The sequence below is a fragment of the Chlamydomonas reinhardtii genome, chromosome 10 (assembly GCF_000002595.2).
Source record: "Chlamydomonas reinhardtii strain CC-503 cw92 mt+ chromosome 10, whole genome shotgun sequence".
Lineage (NCBI taxonomy): Eukaryota > Viridiplantae > Chlorophyta > Chlorophyceae > Chlamydomonadales > Chlamydomonadaceae > Chlamydomonas > Chlamydomonas reinhardtii.
In genome coordinates this window covers 904,050-921,829 of record NC_057013.1, presented here as the reverse complement: position 1 = coordinate 921,829, position 17,780 = coordinate 904,050, and the positions used below count along the sequence as shown (strand labels likewise).

The 17,780-nt window shown below is 64.7% G+C and overlaps 4 protein-coding genes across 4 annotated transcripts; 1 reads left to right on the top strand and 3 right to left on the bottom strand.

Annotated features, from left to right (window-relative positions):
* The first annotated feature begins 329 nt into the window (after positions 1 to 329).
* CHLRE_10g424450v5 (uncharacterized protein) lies at positions 330 to 2,765 on the top strand. The gene has a single exon (XM_001702523.2). It carries the CDS (start codon positions 870 to 872, stop codon positions 1,887 to 1,889), a length of 1,020 nt encoding a protein of 339 aa, XP_001702575.1. The 5' UTR covers positions 330 to 869; the 3' UTR covers positions 1,890 to 2,765.
* A 5-nt stretch (positions 2,766 to 2,770) lies between these two features.
* On the bottom strand, positions 2,771 to 5,629 carry CHLRE_10g424400v5 (uncharacterized protein). The gene is made up of 7 exons (XM_001702688.2): positions 5,426 to 5,629; positions 5,218 to 5,359; positions 5,023 to 5,119; positions 4,784 to 4,853; positions 4,209 to 4,351; positions 3,629 to 3,780; positions 2,771 to 3,321 (listed from the first exon to the last, which is right to left on the bottom strand). The coding sequence occupies exons 1-7, from the start codon at positions 5,552 to 5,554 to the stop codon at positions 3,242 to 3,244; spliced, it is 813 nt and encodes a 270-aa protein (XP_001702740.1). The 5' UTR covers positions 5,555 to 5,629; the 3' UTR covers positions 2,771 to 3,241.
* A 572-nt stretch (positions 5,630 to 6,201) lies between these two features.
* On the bottom strand, positions 6,202 to 11,249 carry CHLRE_10g424350v5 (uncharacterized protein). The gene is made up of 8 exons (XM_043066527.1): positions 11,078 to 11,249; positions 9,809 to 10,952; positions 9,246 to 9,511; positions 8,827 to 8,978; positions 8,333 to 8,454; positions 7,900 to 8,014; positions 7,423 to 7,602; positions 6,202 to 6,901 (listed from the first exon to the last, which is right to left on the bottom strand). Exons 1-8 carry the CDS (start codon positions 11,157 to 11,159, stop codon positions 6,734 to 6,736), a joined length of 2,229 nt encoding a protein of 742 aa, XP_042919924.1. The 5' UTR covers positions 11,160 to 11,249; the 3' UTR covers positions 6,202 to 6,733.
* A 48-nt stretch (positions 11,250 to 11,297) lies between these two features.
* CHLRE_10g424300v5 (uncharacterized protein) lies at positions 11,298 to 17,779 on the bottom strand. Its single transcript, XM_043066526.1, has 9 exons — positions 17,561 to 17,779; positions 17,328 to 17,414; positions 16,917 to 17,024; positions 16,013 to 16,549; positions 15,614 to 15,795; positions 15,229 to 15,352; positions 14,795 to 15,028; positions 13,305 to 14,537; positions 11,298 to 13,082 (listed from the first exon to the last, which is right to left on the bottom strand). Exons 1-9 carry the CDS (start codon positions 17,603 to 17,605, stop codon positions 12,249 to 12,251), a joined length of 3,384 nt encoding a protein of 1,127 aa, XP_042919923.1. The 5' UTR covers positions 17,606 to 17,779; the 3' UTR covers positions 11,298 to 12,248.
* Between the last annotated feature and the right edge of the window lies 1 nt (position 17,780).

Sequence of the window (17,780 nt, the reverse complement as noted above, 5' to 3'; positions counted from 1 at the left end):
ATAGCTGCATGCAATGTGTTCGCTAGTAAGTGCTGAGTGCACAATTTGCCGCTGCACGCTTGCACGCATTGCGCAAAACGTGGCCGAGCTCGCGCCCGGCTTTGCGCCTTCCCGCCCGCGACTCACATGAACATGTGTGCTTATTGATTACGAAGGAAAGCATGAAACTGCTTTGACTAATAACACCAGCCCGCCACGCACCCTGATGGCGCGTCCCCCCCACGTTCCCCCGGCGTACGTACTCAACCAGAGCCCTAGGGTATATCACCGTGTTATATCACCCCTTCCGTCTGTAATACATCAATGTAGATTTGAAACGCATTACAGTAGTCGCTGGACTCTCGGGATTCCGAAGGCCAACACAGCATCCGAGCACGGCCTACCATTTGTTGCTGGCCAAAGCACAAAGGCGCTGGTACCTGCTGATACGTGTAATACAAAACCAGCGATATGATCGTGGTCTGGGCGGCGCTGGGACACTTTTGACCCTATCACGGATGCTATACAGGACTTCATGCCTCAAGTCTCGTCAGCACCACGCACTTTTGTCTCCAACTTAACTTGTATTTTTAGCAAACGCAAGTAGCTCGCTTGCTTGGTTTCTGGGGGAAGCAAGGCCAAAGCCCGCGGCTGCCGCGGGGTAGCGCTGGTAGGCCCGGTTTGCGTGGCGTGTCAAGCGCCGATGGGATCGTGCACAGTCTGCTCTGCACTTCGATGCCTGCAACCCTGCTGCACCTATATTTGCCACGCGCCTCCAACACGTTTGAACCTGCGCCGAATCTGGCTCGCTGCCACTCAAACGATTACACCCGAATGCAGTAATCGCCGCCTCGTTACACGCATACGTGACTGATCTAAACTTAGCAACTATGGGTCTCGTCTACAGTCGAGCCGATGATGCCAAGGCGCCTCCAGCGAAGGCGGGGCCGGGCGGCGACAGTTCGCCCCCACCGATGCCCAACTTTAGCTTTGCCTCGCAAGCCGCAGCGGTTGCCAAGGAGATTAAGGAGTCAGAGCGGCCCAACTATCTAGAGCTGCCGCAGCCCGTGCGCTATGAGGACATCCAGCGCGAGGGCATCATCTCGCTGAAGCCGGACACGTTCGAGGGCCTGCGCTTCGAGATCAACAAGCCCCTTAACCAGCACTTCTTCCTGTCGCACAATCTGTTTATGGGGAACATGGAGCTCCAGACGGGTGGGCGGCAGATCATCAAGACCCCCGTGGGCACCTACGAGTTTGGCGCCACCACCGTCAGCGAGTCGCAGAACCTGGTGCTCATGGGCCGCCTGGCGTCCGACGGCCGGCTGTCCGGCCGCATCAAGTACGACGTCGCCAACTGGCTGGGCTTCAAGGTGCAGGCGCAGCTGGCCAACGCCGCCAACCAGTCGCAGGTGATGCTGGATACGGACGTCAAGGGCGGCGACTGGAACGCGCAGCTCAAGCTGGGCGCGCCCGGCTTCGTGGGCCTCAACTACTTCCAGTCGCTCACGCCCAAGCTGTCCGCCGGCGGCGAGTTCTTCTACCTGCCCTCCAACCCCAAGTCGGGCGTGGGCCTGGCGCTGCGCCACCAGGGCGACAAGCACGTGGCCACCTGCCAGGTCGCCACCACCGGCCTCATGAACATGCAGTACACACACAAGGTGACGGAGAAGGTGACGCTCGCCGCCGACTTCATGTGGCACCTGCTCAGCCGCGATGTCACAGCCACGGTGGGCTACGACGTCGTGCTGCGGCAGTGCCGCATCCGCGGCAAGGCCGACACCAACGGCGTCATCACCACACTGCTTGAAGAGCGCTTCAGCCCCGGCATCAACTTCGTGCTCAGCGCGGAGATGGACCACTGGCAGAGCAACTACAAGTTCGGCTTCGGCATCGTGGCGGGCGAATAAGTGGTGGCAGCGGCACATGGCGTGTGGCGCGAGGCGCGAGGCGCGGGCGTGGCGTGGCGTGGTGCAGTGGAGGCTGCGGCGGAAGCTACGGAGCGTGGGATCGGGTCAGGGGGCAGGAGAGGCGTGGGCCGGTCTTAGCCAGGGGGCCGGCTGCCGGACGGGCGGGTTAGAGCTGTGGCGGGTCTGAGCGCTGCGCGGGCGTGTGCCTTGCGCAGCTGCGCGTGGCAGGGCCGGAGTGCGGCGTTTGTGTAGCTGGCAGGGCTGTTAATGCTTATGCAGCGGGTCGCGCCGCCGCGGCCCCGGCAAATAGGAGCGCTGGCACGTGTGCAGGAGCAGCTTAGGCTTTGCGACGGCCACGCACGCACGGCGCTGGTGGCGGACGTGCCACTCACATGTGGTCATTTGGCGCCCGGGCAGGCGCTACCAGCAGTTGCAACAGGGGCGCGGACATTGTGGGGGTATTGGGAACAGCAAGCCTGGGGTTTGCATGTTTGGAAGCAGGGTACGGTAGGTGCGCGAGTGTGCGGGTGGGATGGATGGCTGTGGAGTGGGTTGTGCATGACGTGGCAAAAGTGTTAGCGTAGGCCAATGGGCAGGGGCACAAGTACGGCAGAGCCGGTGAACACGGTTTAGGCAGACACGTCGCAGGTTGCCAAGTTGTGTGTTGCCGAGTGCAGAATTACAACCCCGGACCCGTCTGTGTGGAGAGGCCCAGGCGCATGTCCTCGTATGGATGTTGTATGTTTTGGGGCCGGCGTGGGGTGCTTGGATCCAGGCGGCATTGCTGACGAACATGCGGTGTGCGACAGGAGAAAGCAGGGTGCACTTTGACGCTCGAGACTGCGGAGAGCCATTGAGCGGCATTAGGCGGGGTTCTACCTGTCAATCTGCTGTTACATATTATGATTGCGCAGTCGTCACGTTTGCTGACAGCTACACGACACCAGTACCACAGCAGTCACCGCAAGTGCTCGCATCGCAGCACATGCAGCACGCGCGCCGCCAAGCCGGTTCGCAGATATAACCCGCCGCAGACTTAACTGTAACCCGCTGCCTTCAGCCTGGGATGGATGCAGCCTCCTTTGTCCCTTTCGCTACACTGCGCTACACACTCCAGCCCCCCATCACACCAGCAACAGCTTCAACCGTCACCAGCAGCACCATTACAGCATTGACACGCCCCGTACACACGCGGCAGCGCCATCCCATGCCTTCCGCTCTTTCTCACACTTCCTCCACGCCCACCGCATAACCTAGATTCCTGACCTCCTCCTCGACCTCCACCTTCTGCTGACCTCTTCCAGCTGACTTCCTCCGTCTCATCCAGGCCTTCAACTGCCGCCAGCCGCCGCTTACGACACGTCCATCTCCTCCGGCACGCCTTCCGTCACCTCCACGTCCTTGAGGCTGAGTATCCGCTGCCGCAGCACGGCTGCGGGAGGAAGAGAGGAACACAGGCACGGCGGGCTCAGGCGTGGGTCCAAACAGCTGTAGCACGCTCATCGTGCCCGTCACCTGCCCCAAATCCACAGCCTAAGCGGCACAGCACCGCGCAGACCCTTGCAACAGACAACCCCGCATGCACACGCGCACTCCCAGCCCTGCAGCAAACAAGCACTCCCCGTCCCACCCATGACAACCCAACCCCCTCCGTCCCGCACCAGGAGCCCAAGCCCCCGTGCAACGCCCCCACCCCCACCCGCCCACACGCACACACATGCGCACACCGAGATACTCACTGGCGGTGCCGGGCGCGTACTTGACGGGGAACTTGCGGCTGTAGGTCTTGGCCTGCAGATACTCGTAGTTGCGCAGGTACTCCACGCCGTCCTTGGTGATGACGCACAGGTCCACGTTGCTGCCGCTGCCCAGGTCGTTCAACACACCCGACCTGTGTGCGCAGGTGCGCGTGTGTGCAGGCGCGTGCGTGTCGGCGGCAGGCTGGGCTGCGTAGTTTGTATGTGCGCGGTGCCGCAGAAGCCGCGCATGTGTGCAAGGCCGTGGCCCACCCCACAATCAGTACACGGAGTGCATGCCCCTGTCCCGGCCCGCGCCAGCCTTCTTCGCGCTCGCCATCCTCGCTTCGCACTGCTGCCCAGGCACTTTGCAGAGGGGACGCTGCCTTCCAATGCTCCACAGCCTTTTGAACCTCCAACCTTCCATTCCCATTTGCCCATGTACACCCCCGGCCCTCTGCCAAGCCTGGCATCAACTCCGCCCTCTGCTCTCTCCATCCTCAACCCAGCGCAACCAAGGTCAGATTGTCATACCCCTTCTTAACACCTTCCTCCTCCTCCTCCTCGCACCCGGCCCCCGCACCTGATGCCCTTGGCCACCAGCTCCATGGCCTCCGCGCGGTTCATGTCGTCCTTGTAGTAGGCCTCGAACATGGCCATGGCGTTCAGGCTGCCGCTGCCCATGGTGGCGAAGGGCAGCGAGTCGGTGGAGCCGTGAGGGTAGATCTGGTGGTGCGGGGAGGTGGGAGGAGGGAGGGGTGGGGGTTTGGGGAGGAGGTGTGGTGGGCGCGGTTGTCGGGGATGACCTCCCGGGCAGGGGCGTCCGCGTCACCGGCCGGGAGCCACATCCCACCAGTGCCTGCCAACTGCCGCACTGCGACAATCTCTGCCACCCAGCCACTCAAGCAGCCAGGCGTTGAGGCCCCGCGCCGACTCGACCAAGACCAAGACAGCACCCTGCAGCTACTACCCGGCCTGCTGCTGAATGCACCGCCACAGAGCCCGGCGCTGCATGAACTGCAGCCCTACTCCAACAGCTGCGCGATTTTTGCGCAACCCAATGCCAAGCAGCACTCCCCTCGCTGCCGGCTGCCGATGCCGCGGGGTGCCGCCCGGCCACCAGGGCAACCCGACCAGACCGACGTGCGGCAAACGCACCGTGAACAGGTGGGGGCCGTTGATGTCATAGCCGCCCAGCACCAGCGCCGCGCCCACGTGCCCCTGGTACCTGCAACAACACAACACGGTAAGCGGTCAGCGTGTAGAGCGTCCATGAAGCGTGCAATCGTTACCAGACCACACGCAGCCCTGAGCGCTCAAAACCTGGCCACAAGAGCTGCTAGCGCGTATGTCGTTTCTCGGCGCGGGCGCGTGCCTCCGCTTTCTGCTCAACTCACTTGAATAGGTGCTGCTTGAACATGGTCATGGCCGTGATGACGCGCGCATTGCGCCCGGTGGCGTACCGGTGCAGCGCGAGCTGACCGGACACCATGTCTGCGCGACGGCGTCAGTGCCCAGGGAGGATGGCTTGAAGCGGAATTCGGTGTTTTCGACGACCGTTTGGCCCCCCGCCAGCCCCAACTTAGTCCCACCTGTTACATGCTCCAGATCGGCAGCTGTCCCGGCACCGCACGCATAGATATTGGGCGTAATGTAGTGGATCTTGGAGCAGTTCTTGTCCGCGACAGTCGAGCCCGAGGTGGAGCGGGTATCGGCTCCCAGCACCACACCATCCTATAAATTCGACGCAACTGCTTCAGCTGCGGTGCTTCTAGCTCCAGGCTCGTGAGAGGGGCTTACCTTGAAGATGAGCCCCGCGATAGTCGTTCCCGTCTTCCACGCCTTTGGCAGGGTCATGCCCTTACCCTCTAGCATAGAATTACGCTTGACGAGGTCAAAGTCGAAACCTCCCCCATTTGTCCCCGCCATTCTGAACGAAAGATCTTTGGCTGTTCAACGAGTCAATGCAAATGTGCGGTTGGCGTGCTTTGACTTATTTGGAAGAACACTATTGAGTGTTTATGAGAACTCGACAAAATGCGCGAAAGCAGTCACCCTCACCTCATGCACACGCTCTCGCGAGTCGCGACAAGCCTCACCGCAGGGGATTGATGGGAGTTTGCGGTCCTTCATACATGACATCATCATGCTAGGCTAGAACATGTTCCGCGGGAAGAGTCACCAGCCGTTTGGCATGGCGTGTCAAAACCAGTGGAACCCGCAGACATGTCCTGCGGCATGTCGCGGCCCTATTTGTGTGCCCGCTTCCACCCAAGGAAGTCCACAATGGCTTGTACATGACATGCTGTGTGGCTGCCGTGCACAATGGTGGCGGGCACTGTGTTCAGGAAGGGAGCACGTACAGAACGTGCCAGCACAGTGAAGCACATCCTGGGCTGCTAGATGGCAACTTGGCACACGTTGACAGCACGCTGGTAACACTGCTGCTTAGTCGACCTGCAACGTGCAGTGCTTGGACTCAGGCAGCATGGCTAACGCGCAGCGGTTGCGTCACCGAGAAGGCTGTTACGCTTAAAAGGCACAGAGACTGGAGGGTCTGGCTCGCAACAGGGGCAGATTGACCACATTTACATGTTGGTATCATGTTGGGAAGCCGTAATACCGGCTTGAAGCATTTCAGCTTTTGCCCTTTCCACGCAACCGTAATCTGGCTGGAAGCGACTCGGTTGGCGCAAGCAATATCAGCGCCTACTTATCTCCGTACCTGCCAGACCGTGCTGCACTACGAGAATGTAATAGAATGTATGAATTTGCCCATGCCCGGACCCGATGTGCAGCGTGCACCCCATGCCGTGCACCCAAACCGCATTTGCCAGCAATTCGTACATCGGTAGGCGGAGCGGGGGCTATGGCTGCCAACACCCAGCAGCACCACGCCCAAGCCCTGTAGCCCCAACAGCCCTCTGCAAAATCCTGCACACGGAGTTTACACACTCGCATCCGTCATACATCTCCATCTGAACTCACATCTCCCAGTGCAACCAAGCTCTGAGCTGCCCCCCGCCACACCGCACATACGCCACATACGCCATAAGAAACACACAACCCACACCTCTTCTCCTCACACATCGCCACCCCATCCAACCATTACGGCGGCGTGAACCTGCCGTACAGCTGCACGTTGCGGACCACGTTAGTCAGACCGTGGCTCTGGAACGCCTCCATGGCGTCCCGGAAACCGTCGCCGTACACCTCGCTGGTGTCTGTACGGATCTGGTACGAGAAGAAACTGGCCAGGCGCTGCTCGTCCGGATTCTGTTGGAGCGGGCGGTTGGCGACGTGGTACGGTGAGGTGTGATGTGGTGTGGAGTGGCACGACTGGTATGGTGCGCTGCGGTGTGGTGTGAGCGATGTGGACTAGATACCACAACTGCAAGGGCCTAGTGATGTGGCACGAGGGGACTGGTGCGCTGACTTTGCGTGTCAGTCGTGCAGCGCAACGCAGTGACGCACAGTGCACACGAATATACCAAGAGCCCCCGAGCCCCAGTTCCCAGCCCGCTGACACACACGCACATACAGTGCCGACCCTTTCCCCTGAGCTTTTCTTAACAGTCACAAAGAAACCCACACACACGTAAACACACACACACACACACACACACACAAACACACAACCGTCGCTTTGCTGCATCGCATACACTGTCTTTGCGCAACGTTTTCCTTGTGCTCTTTAACACACACACATGTAAACACACACACACACACACACACACACACACACACACACACACACGCACACACACACACACAGCCGCCCCCTGCCGCGCACTCACCCCCGCCAGCAGCTCGTGCTGCCTGTCCAGCCACAGGCACGCCATGAGCTGGCACAGCCCCTCCTCCACCCGCAGCGGCAGCCCCACGCAGCCCGCCTGCCGCAGCCAGGCGTGCATCAGCTCGTGCGCCATGATGCTGCCGGTCAGCAGCCGCGGCAGCCCGTACAGCAGCAGGATGCACTGGGGGGGGAGGTGGAGATGGAGATGGAGATGGAGATGGCGAGGGCAGTGGGGGATTATGTGCCGGATCAGCCCCTTCATCACCAGAAAGCCCAACCAGGAGGGAGGTAGAGAGGAGCGGAGAGATATTGAACGGCGGAAGGCCGTGACAAGTGGGCCGGTGGGTGGGTGGGTCTTGCGCTACAGCGGCCGGGAGCCCGGGGCAGCGGGGGCATCACATGGGACAATCACAGCATCAACCCAGCCCGCCGCTTTGGAGTGTCGCACACGGCTGTGGCCCGCACACCCCCACCCCACCTTGACGTCGCAGCGCACGGAGCCGCCGCCCAGCGCGGCGGCGGCGGACTGGGACAGGGCGGTGGCGATGGTATGCAGCACTCCCCCGCTGCCACGGCGGATGGAGGGGATGGACCTACAGGGTGGGGGGCAGAAGCCAGGGAGGTGGGGAAGGGAGCAGGAGATAAGGGCCAGGGTGAAGCGCGATGCAGCGCGAGTCACGGACCGAGGCCTAGGGCACGCAGCGCAAGCAGAACTCTACAACCCGTCGGCGCGGCCGGGCATTTCGTATCGGAAGCATCGGACAATAACGCGTAGCGCTGCACATGACACCCCGCAAGGCACGCGGCGACTGCACGACCGCCGTAAAGCACATGCAGATCAGCACGTGCACGACCAGCTGCCGCTATCTTCCTAGCTGCTATCCCGCAACAGCCCGCTCGCGGCCGCTCACGTGTACACAGTGGCCACGCACAGGCCCCGCACGTGGAACATGGGGGCGCCGGCGCTGTCGTCTCGGCCCTCGCGCGCCGCGTGCTCGTTCAGCGTGGGGCCGTCCACAAGCAGCAGCGGCGGCTGCGGGGTGGTGGTGGTGGTGGTGGGGGCGGTGGGGGTGGTGGGGGTGGGGGTGGTGGTGGTGGTGGAGGGGGCGGGGGCGGGGGGAGAATGAAGCAAGGTGGAGGGGCGGCACGAGGCAGCGGGTCAGGTAGGTAGGGGGGCAGCAGGGCATCCGCAGCAGCGGCCAATGACATGAGCCATGTGTGTATGTGTGCGTGCAGGGTGGGGCCCGCCACTGCAATAGGCGAGCTTCCATGTGCACCCAGTGCACCCGCCTCCGTACTCCCTGCGTAACATATAAAGCCCCGCCCCGCCCCACCCCACCCCACCCCACTCCACCCCACCCCACACCACACCACTCCACCCCACACCACCCTTACAGCAGCCCACCTTGGCCCCCGCGTGCGGCAGCCGCATGTCCGCCCGGTACCAGTCCATGAGCTCGCCGTACAGTGGCTGGGCGTCCGCCGTGTCCAGCACCACAGAGCCCAGGCAGCCCAGGCACAGCGGCCGCCCGTCCGGCAGCGGCGCCCACTCCTCGCCTGGTGGGTGAGGTGAGGTGAGGTGCGGTGAGAGGATGGTGGTGGGGTGGCGGTGGAGTGGGTGTGGTGGCGGTGTGTGGTGTGGCGGTGTGGGATGGCTGTTGGCTAGGCCGCGCCGGTCTGACCCCGCTAGGAAAGTTACATCGCCCAAAACTGACACACAGACCACACGACGCACCAAACACGGTACTTTTCCCTGGCGCACCGACCAGCCCTGCCTACCCTTCACGCGAACTTTCTCCTTCAGTACCCACGCCCCCGCCCCACCCTTCTTCTGCAGGCGGCTGCAGGCGCAGCAGCGCACGACGTCCGCCTCCGTGTGGCTGTGGCAGTATCGCTCGCGCCAGAAGCCCGCCTCCTTGAAGGCGATGCGGCCGTCGGGGCCGGCGGGGATGAAGGTGCCGCACACGGCACACACGGGGTGGTGCACGTGCTTGTAGCAGTCGGTGTGGTAGGGGCGCGGGTCGCCGGGGTGCATCTGGTAGGAGAAGGCGCCGCGGCCCGAGCTGATGGGCTCGGCACAGAAGCCGCACCTGCAGGCGCATACGTATAAGCATGATAAGCATAAGCACGCCACATCCACACAACCGTTGGGAGCATTCCGACTCAGCACCCGCGGAATGCGCAGGTTTGCGCACGTGCCACACAGGGCCACGCGAGGGTCAGTGGGGGTGCAGTGCAGGGGTGCCGGCCAAGAGTGCAGTGCAGCTGTCCCTGTCCGCACCAAGCAACATGAATGCGCCCCGCTCTGCCCTCTAACCACGACAAACCCACACGCGCCCAGTGCACCCCGACACCCGGCGCCACAACCCCGCCACTCCGACACTCACTTGAAACAGTCCGGGTGCCATTTGCGGTTCATGCCGGTCACGTAGCCGCTGCCACCGCCCAGTCCCAGCACCGCCCCAAACAGCCCGCCACCACCAAAGCCCTTGCCGCAGCCCGCGCACGCATCTGGGTCACTGAACAGTGGGGGCGGCGGCGGCAACGCCGGCCGCTGGCCGGCCGCCGCGGCGCCGCCAGAGGCGAAGCCGCCGCCGCCGCCGCCTGCGGCGGCACCAACCCCCATCAACCCATTGGGGCCGGTGGCGCTCTTGCTGCGGCCAATAGGTGGCAGCGGCCGCAGCTGCGCTGGTGGCTGGTGGGAGGAAGATGAGGGCCCGGCGGCCGTGGGGTAGCTCTGCCGCACAGCCGCCGCCGCAGCAGCCCTGGACGGCGAGCCGTGCCGGCTCGAGAACGAGCCGCCGGAGCTGGCGACGCCCGCCGCCGCGCCTTTGGGCGACGCAGGCGCGGAGCCGGCACTGCCGCCCACCCCGCCCAGGTCCCACCGCCGCCGCGGCTGCGGCGGGGCTGCTCCTGCGGCCGCGCCGGCGCCAGCGCTTCCTCCCGCTCCTGCGGCGCCGGGGCCATGAGGCGGAGGTCCTGGCGGCAGGTCCCACCGCCGCCGTGCAGGCACCGCTGGCGGCTGGGCGCTGCTGCTGCTGCTGCTGCTAGGCTTCGCGGCTGAGGCCCCTGAGGCCCCTCCTGCTGCGCCCGGGGCCTGGATGTGGCCTGACCGGAGGCCCGCGTAATGCTGCTGCTGCGGCGGCTGGGCCGGTGGCGGCGGATGGTGGTTAGGGTAAGACGGCGGCTGTGTGTGGATGGCGGGCACATGGGGATAGTAGCTAGGGTAGCTGGGGCCCGCAGCCGGGCGCTGTGGAAGCAGCGGCGAGGAGGTCTGCGGCGGCGGGACGCCCGAACGTGCAGGGGACCTGGGCCCGTGGTGGGTCGGCGAGCCTATTGCAGGCACAGTTGGGTAGGCTGAGGCTGACCCGGGCCCCAGCAGTGGTGACAGGGCCGGGGGCTGCGAGCTGGATGTTGACGCTCCCGAGCTGGCACTGGCGCGAGCGGCGCCGTTCGTAAAGCTGGGGGGCCTGGACGAGCTCTTGTTAGCGGCCCCCGGCGCCGGGCGCGAAGCAGCAGCTCCGCCCTTGTCTACAAGCGCGGAACAAGGGGCATCGTTTACTCGAGAGGACAAGGGCTTTTGCAGCAGGGCAGGCGGGAGGGAGGGGGGGCGGGGGGCAGCACCGCAGCTGTCACTCGCGCAGCGCGGGCCTCACTTGCACTCAAGCTCGCCGATATTGCTAGGGCTAGCGCCAGCTCCTCCTCTTCTGGTGTAGTTGGAACATAATGAAGCACCATTTGCGGTCGCGCCAGTCTCAGAATCCGCGTGAGACGCGCGCGTCCTGTCACGCGCTCCCCCCAAATAGAAGCGCAGTCAAATAGTACTACAAACACCCTTGTAATGTGGGAATTTGTGAGGGCAGCTGAAACCAGTGCTGGGACGGAATCGCAAATGCAGTTTGGGCCCGCCAAGGACAGAACAAGGAAAGCGGGTGATGCCTATACAAAAAAATAGATAGGAGTTGCAGTTTGTACCAGAGTGATGCCCACAAGGTAAGCGTTTCTAGGCTCAGGGGCCCATCTTCTGCCCCTGACCTGCCCGAAGCTGGCGTACCAGACCGCATCACGTTGAGCACCGCGTCTAGAACTCACTGCCCCTCCGCCCGCGGCTTCACCCCTGGAACAGGTGCACACCTCCTTTCCTGCTTTCAGCCCTGTCAACATCGGGCGCGCCCGCATACTCGTGTTGTGTACATGCCGTCCTCCCTGCCATCCTCCAGGCTTTGGGGCAGTGGCGCAGACTCAAGACTGCTTGCTTCGATACGGCACGGCCGTTGGCCGCCACAAGTCCACAACCGCGCTGTCGTGGCCTTCAGTCTACCGTCTATAATCTATAAGTTAGGCTTTGGGTCAATGGGGGTTCATGGTCCATCGTCAGTTGACTTGCTGCCTCCTGGGCACGCCATCGTCCTCCACAGCCCCATTTGACGAATGTCCCATCAAGGTGATCAAGCCACAAAACGTGTAAGCTTGGACACAATAAGTATAATAGTACCGTATGTTCCTCGAACCCCGTGCCCTCTTCAGGAAGGGGCGTCCAGGGTGCAGCCATGAAGCCACGGGCATGTCTGATGACTGATGCCTCCCCAATCCTATACGCCGTTGAGGCCGCTTCGAGCCTGTGCCTACCCACGAAGCGCTGTGCGGCCCGTGCCCATCAAATCTTGGCCTATGCTGAAACGCAAGTGCATTCTCGCTTCCAATACACCATTGTGCTCAGTCCTGTCGAATGCTTCAGTGCTGATGCATCTTGCCTGTCTACGTAACATGCTGCCGTCCTAGCACGCAGCACCGACACAACGCCCGGCCGGCTGCAGCCGCTGCCCGCTACCGCCACTTGCTGCCACCTGCCGCCCGCTGTATTCGCGCCAGGATGCGTTGCCGCTCCGCCTCCGCCTCCTCCTTAGCTCGCCGCAGCTCCTCCACCACCATCGACCGCTGCCGCGCGTACTCCCTCGCAATGCGCTCCGCGGCATTGGCATCACCTCCCACACCACTTCCGCCACCGCCGAACCCATAAGAATCGGCGCCAGCGCCACCGACGCCTGCCGGCGTCAACACCAGTCCCTGGCCGCCACCGCCAGGCGCCGCCGCGAAGCGCGACACAGCGGCTCCCTTGGGCGGCGCCACACTGTGGAGGGCGCCGATGTTGAAGGGGTTGATGGCGCCACTGCCACCCACCCCCGCCAAGCTGTTTGGCGTGCCCGGCACGGGCGTCGTGCCCACCGAGTACGGCACCTGTACGGCGCCACCGCCGCCGGCAATGCCGTAGTAATCATTGCCGTACCCTCCTGCGCCGCCGCCAAGTTGTAGGTCACCGTACCCAAACGACCCGCTACCCGCGCCGCCGTACAGCGGCTCCTTGACATTCACTCGCAGCCCCGCGCCAATCGACGTCCCGGGCTGCGGCGGAGGCCGCGGCGGCGTAGCCGCCGCCGCCGCCGCCGCCACCTCGCCTGGCGGGCGTACGCGGCCGGGGCTGGGAGCGGCGCGGCGCACTGCTGCCGCGGCGGCGGCGCCGCTGCCTCCTGGTAGGGCCTCCCGCGGCATGAGGCGCGCCCACTTGTCCGGGAAGCGCTCGGCCACGCGGCGCTCAATCTCCATGTAGTAGGTGTCGGAGGCGGGATCCACACGCTCGCCGTCAACCAGCCGGTCGTGGACCTGTGTTGCAAAAAGCATAAGGAGAAGGTGTCGACATTGTGCATGCTCCGCCTGTGTGTGTATGTATGTGCGCGTGCGAGTGTCGCGTGGCTGTGTAGACGTTGCGGCATACATGCGGGTCAGGAGCGGGTAAGCACGCCACCGAAACCCCAGCCACCTCCCACGCCCTCCTAACCACCATCCTCCTCCTTCACCGCCCCAATGCAGCCCTCCCTCCCTCACCTGGTACGCGAATGCTGTCATGTCATAGTCCGTGCCGAACCAGGAGTTTCGCTCCGCCCACTTGAGGGCCCGCACGTCCGGCTTTGGCCCGCCATCATCACCACCGTCCGCGCCGTCGCCGCCGCCGTTTTCACTGTCGCCAGTGACGGAGGAGCGGGCTGGCGGCGGCCGCGCCGCCGCACCGCCGCCGGGCCCCGCGCCGCCAGTGGCGGATTTCAACGCTGCAACCGCATTATAACCGCTCCCGCCCCCGCCGCCGCTGTTCGCCATCAGGTTTTGGAATTCAGCCTCCATGGCTGCTAGCTCTGGGAACTCGTCCAATGCCGGCGGCGGCGGCGCCACTGGCATCGTCGCGACGCGGCGCGGCCCGGCGGCACCGCCACCCGGCCCACCCACCCCTAGCGACGTGCTACTGCTGCTACTGCCCGGCGGCGGCGGCTGTAGCACATTGCTGTAGCCGTGCAGCAGCGCTGCCGGATCCTCTGTGAGGTAGGATGGGCGGTGGGCGGCGGCGCTGGCGGCGGCACTGGCGGCGGCGCCGCCGTTACGGCCAACCGACCGTGACCGTTGAGACGGCGAGCTCTTCCCATTGGCAGCCGCTGGCCCGCCGATCCCCGGCCTCCAGGCGTTTGCCCCTGCAGAGCCCCGCCCCGGACCCGCAGTCGCGTCCGCGGATTGCGGCGGGAATGTCGGCGCTCGGCTGGGTGACGGCGAGGCGCCGTAGGCTCCCGCGCCCATACCCAGCGGCGCCGGCCGCCGACCCGGGCCGCCGCTGCCCGGTGGCGGCCCCCCGCCGCTGAACCTGGGCTGTCGCCCCTCGCGCATCCGGCTGGGACTGCTCGCCTCCCCTGCCGAGCCGCGCATTCCGGCAGGCGACGGTGTCGGCCGCAGCGGCGCCACGCCGCCGCTCACCCCGTACCCAAGCGCTGACGACGACGGCGAAGCAGCCGAGGGGTACCCGTCAAAGCTAGTAGCGCCCGGCCCGTCCGCGGAGTACGACTGCCGCAGTGGCCCCGGCCCCGCCAGCGGCTGCAAGTGCCCCGGCCGCTGCGGCGTCACGTCGCCTGCGGGCTCGGACGCAGTCGCGGCCTGCTGCCTGAGTGTGTCCGGCAGCGCCGCAAGCACGGCCCCCGGCTCCACGCCGCAGGACAGCTGCTGCAGCGCGCCAGCCAGGGTGCGGTTCTCCTGCCGCAGCTCCGTAATGGTCTTGCGCAGCTCCAGGACCAGCGCATCCTGCGGGGACAGGGCGTGCTTGTGCGGTTGAGCATTTGCGGGTTGCGATGGGGTTTGTGCGGTTGCGCAAGAAAGGGTTGCAGTGCATGCGCCACAGGCAGCTGTGGCTCCTGTAGCGCTGCTCGCCATGACAGCTCTCAACCCCAGCTTCCACGCCCCAGCTTGCACGCCCCGGCTTGCACGCCCCTACTCCGCCAGGCCCCTGGGTCTCGGTAAGTTCAAGTGCGCTTGTAATCCCCTCCCCTCCCCCTCCGCACCTGCGGGTCCAGCAGCACCACCGGCTCCGCCTTGATGCGTGTGGCCATGGTCGCGAAGTGCAGCGTGTTGAGGGACTCCTCCGCCGCCGAGCGCATGGGGCCCAGGCAGGCCAGCATGAGGCAGCGGCCGCTGCCGCGCAGCCCGTCCCACAGCAGCTGCGTCAGCTTGGAGTCGCGGTAGGGCACAAAGGTGGAGGCGGCGCCGCTGCTGCGAGCCGACAAGGCGGACAGCACCTGCGGGTGGAGTGGGGGTGGCGGGTGTCCAAGACGCGAGTGGAGTAGTGGGGAGCGTGTTGGGGATATGCGGACGGGGTAGGCCAAGGACCCAACCAGGCACGCGGGTGTGCAAACGGCCGCCGCCCCCGCGCTCTGTGGGCTGGTTCTGCGTCTCAGTTTCTTTGGGATTGGTATAAACTAAACCCCCAACCCCTCACCTGCCCTAGCGTGAACAGGGACTTGTTGATGGCGCCCGTCTCCCGCACCGCCCCCTTCTCCGTGTTGCCCGTGTCCTTGAGCCGCTCACTGCCCGCCAGGTCCACCAGAGCCAACTTGCCGTACCTGCGTGGTGCGAATGGGAGTTACGCGCGTGTGTCAATCATCCTCAAAGAATTTCACGACGCCATATGCACGGGCGCAGGCGTGTCGTGTGTGTGACCAGGTGTGAGGTTAGCGCTGTATGCGCCTGCGCGCCTGCCTAGTTGCTAACCAGTAGTTGCACACGGGCCCTACAAACATCTCAAACCTCACAAGCACGCCTCCCCCCCCCCACACACACACGCGCTTGCTGCTACACCCGCCCGCTCGCACCCGCCCGCGCACCTGCGTATCCCGCCCTTGGCGCCGGTCTGCCCCTCCGGCCCCGCCTCCTTGCTGGCAAACACAAAGGTCATGATGCAGTGCGAGCGGCTGCTGTACTCGTTCAGCTTGTGGCCGCGCGTGTGGCGGTACTGCAGCGCCTTGACCAGGTAGCGCACAGCCGCCGCGTCACTGGGGCAGGCCACCTGCGAGCCAAGTGTGTGCCCAGCGTGAGTTGGAAGTCAGGGTCAGGAAGGTGGATGGATGACTGGGCTTGAGTGATATGCGGTGGGCACGTGAACGCTAGGTGGGCCTGAGGGCAGCCCGCGCAAGGGCAGCAGCCCCGCCCGCCCGCCGTTCTCCTCGCGTCGAGCCGCCCACGTGTTGTTTGCCACACGCCGCGCTGCACCTGCTCGCCCGCACCTGCGTCAGGCCGGTGACTGCGAAGCCGTCGCGCGCGTCCTTGCGCACCGCCAGCGTCTTGCTCTTGTCCAGCGCCAGCAGGTCCGTCACGCTCTCATTGTACAACTCCACCACGGAGGCACTGACGTTGAACTCCACGCCCCCGCCCGCCGACCTGGCCTCCATACTCTGGTACGCCGCCGCAACGGCACGTGTCAGGATGCCGTCCTCCGGATCCACCAGCATACCGCCCGGCGGCCCGGCCGCGGCTCCGCCGCGCCCCATTGTGACTCCGCCGCCGCCATCCGCGCCCGTCGCCGACAGCCCCCGGGACCCCGAGGCAGAGCCGCCCGCTCCGCCGTGCTCGTCAGACGCGGAGCCGGCGCTGCCCAGGCGGCTGGTGGTGGCGGTGGCGGCCGCGCCGCGGCTGAGGCGCGGCCCGATGATGGTGTGCGTCTTGCCGCTGCCGGTCTGGCCGAAGGCGAACACGGTGACGCAGTAGCCGTCCAGAGCGGCGTCCACCAGCTCCGACAGCCCGCAGATGTCGTACAGCTCCTCCTGCAATTGTACGGCAGTCGTACGGCATGGGCGCGGCATGTACGGCATGTTTGGCGTTCGAGTCCATGTGGCCCCACTAACTCTTACAAGTCCCGGATGCAGGACAGTCGGGCGTGTCATCGACGCTTTGCCCGGTAACACTGAGCGGGAGCAGCATTGTGTGTTGGCGGGGTGACAGGGAGTGCGTGGCACGGCACGCCCAACGCGAGAAAGCTGTCGTGCCGGGCAAGTCCAAGGCTGTCTGGCCGCGGATGTGCCGTTCCTCAACATGCAGATTCAGCGCCGCCTCTGCCGCATCTCTGCCAGGCTCACACGCCCCGGACCCCGGACCACACAGCACCGGGAAGTGCCCCCCGCACGGCCGCACCTGTGTGGTCTGGCCCGGCAAGCAGGCATCAAACTCGTACGAGCGAGCGCCGCTGCGAGTTGCGCCCGGCAGCACCGCCCCACCCGTCAGCCGGTCCGGCAGCAGCACCTGCGGCATTGCGGCGGTAAGGATGCATCAGCCGTTCAAGCCCAGCACTGCACGTACGACCAGACCCGGTCCATGGTGTTACCCAGGAGGTTATGAGCGAAACTGCGAAACCCGGTGTGTCGCTCCTCCTAACGGCGCCGGCAGCGCGCTGCCTGGGCCATTGTAAGACGCCCCTCACTCACTGCAGCCCGCCCCAACTATCGCAATTCTGTTTGGAACCGCACCCCATTCCATCCCCACCACCGCAACCCCCGCGCCCACCACCACAACCGGCTGGGGTTGTTGCGGTTTCACATCCCGCACCTGCATCTTCCGAGCATCGGAGGAGCAGGTAACGGCGACATCGTCGGAAAGCTCATGGGGCAGCACCGGCCTCACACGCACCACAACCTGCAAACGATGCACACACGCAACCGGACAGGTACGGCAAGGGTTGCTTTGCCACCTGTCAACAACCCTCACGCACAAGCGGCGTTCGAAAGCTCCCATCCACTTTGCCCCAGAACATCACCTCCACATCCCGGTAGCAAGCGCACCTGGATGCGGTTCGGCTGCTCGCCCGCCCCGCCCGTCTGCTCCATGGTATTCCACGCACTTTCGGGCGTGACCCGCGTCACAGTCCAGGTACCTTTGGCCTGTTCATAGCTCTTATATGTATACAAGGAGTTGTGTAAGCAGTCGCATCATCGGTTCAACGTGGGCCCGCGAGGAGCTCGTCTCAAGGTGTTTGCCGCAAGCGACTCCAAGGCTTCCACC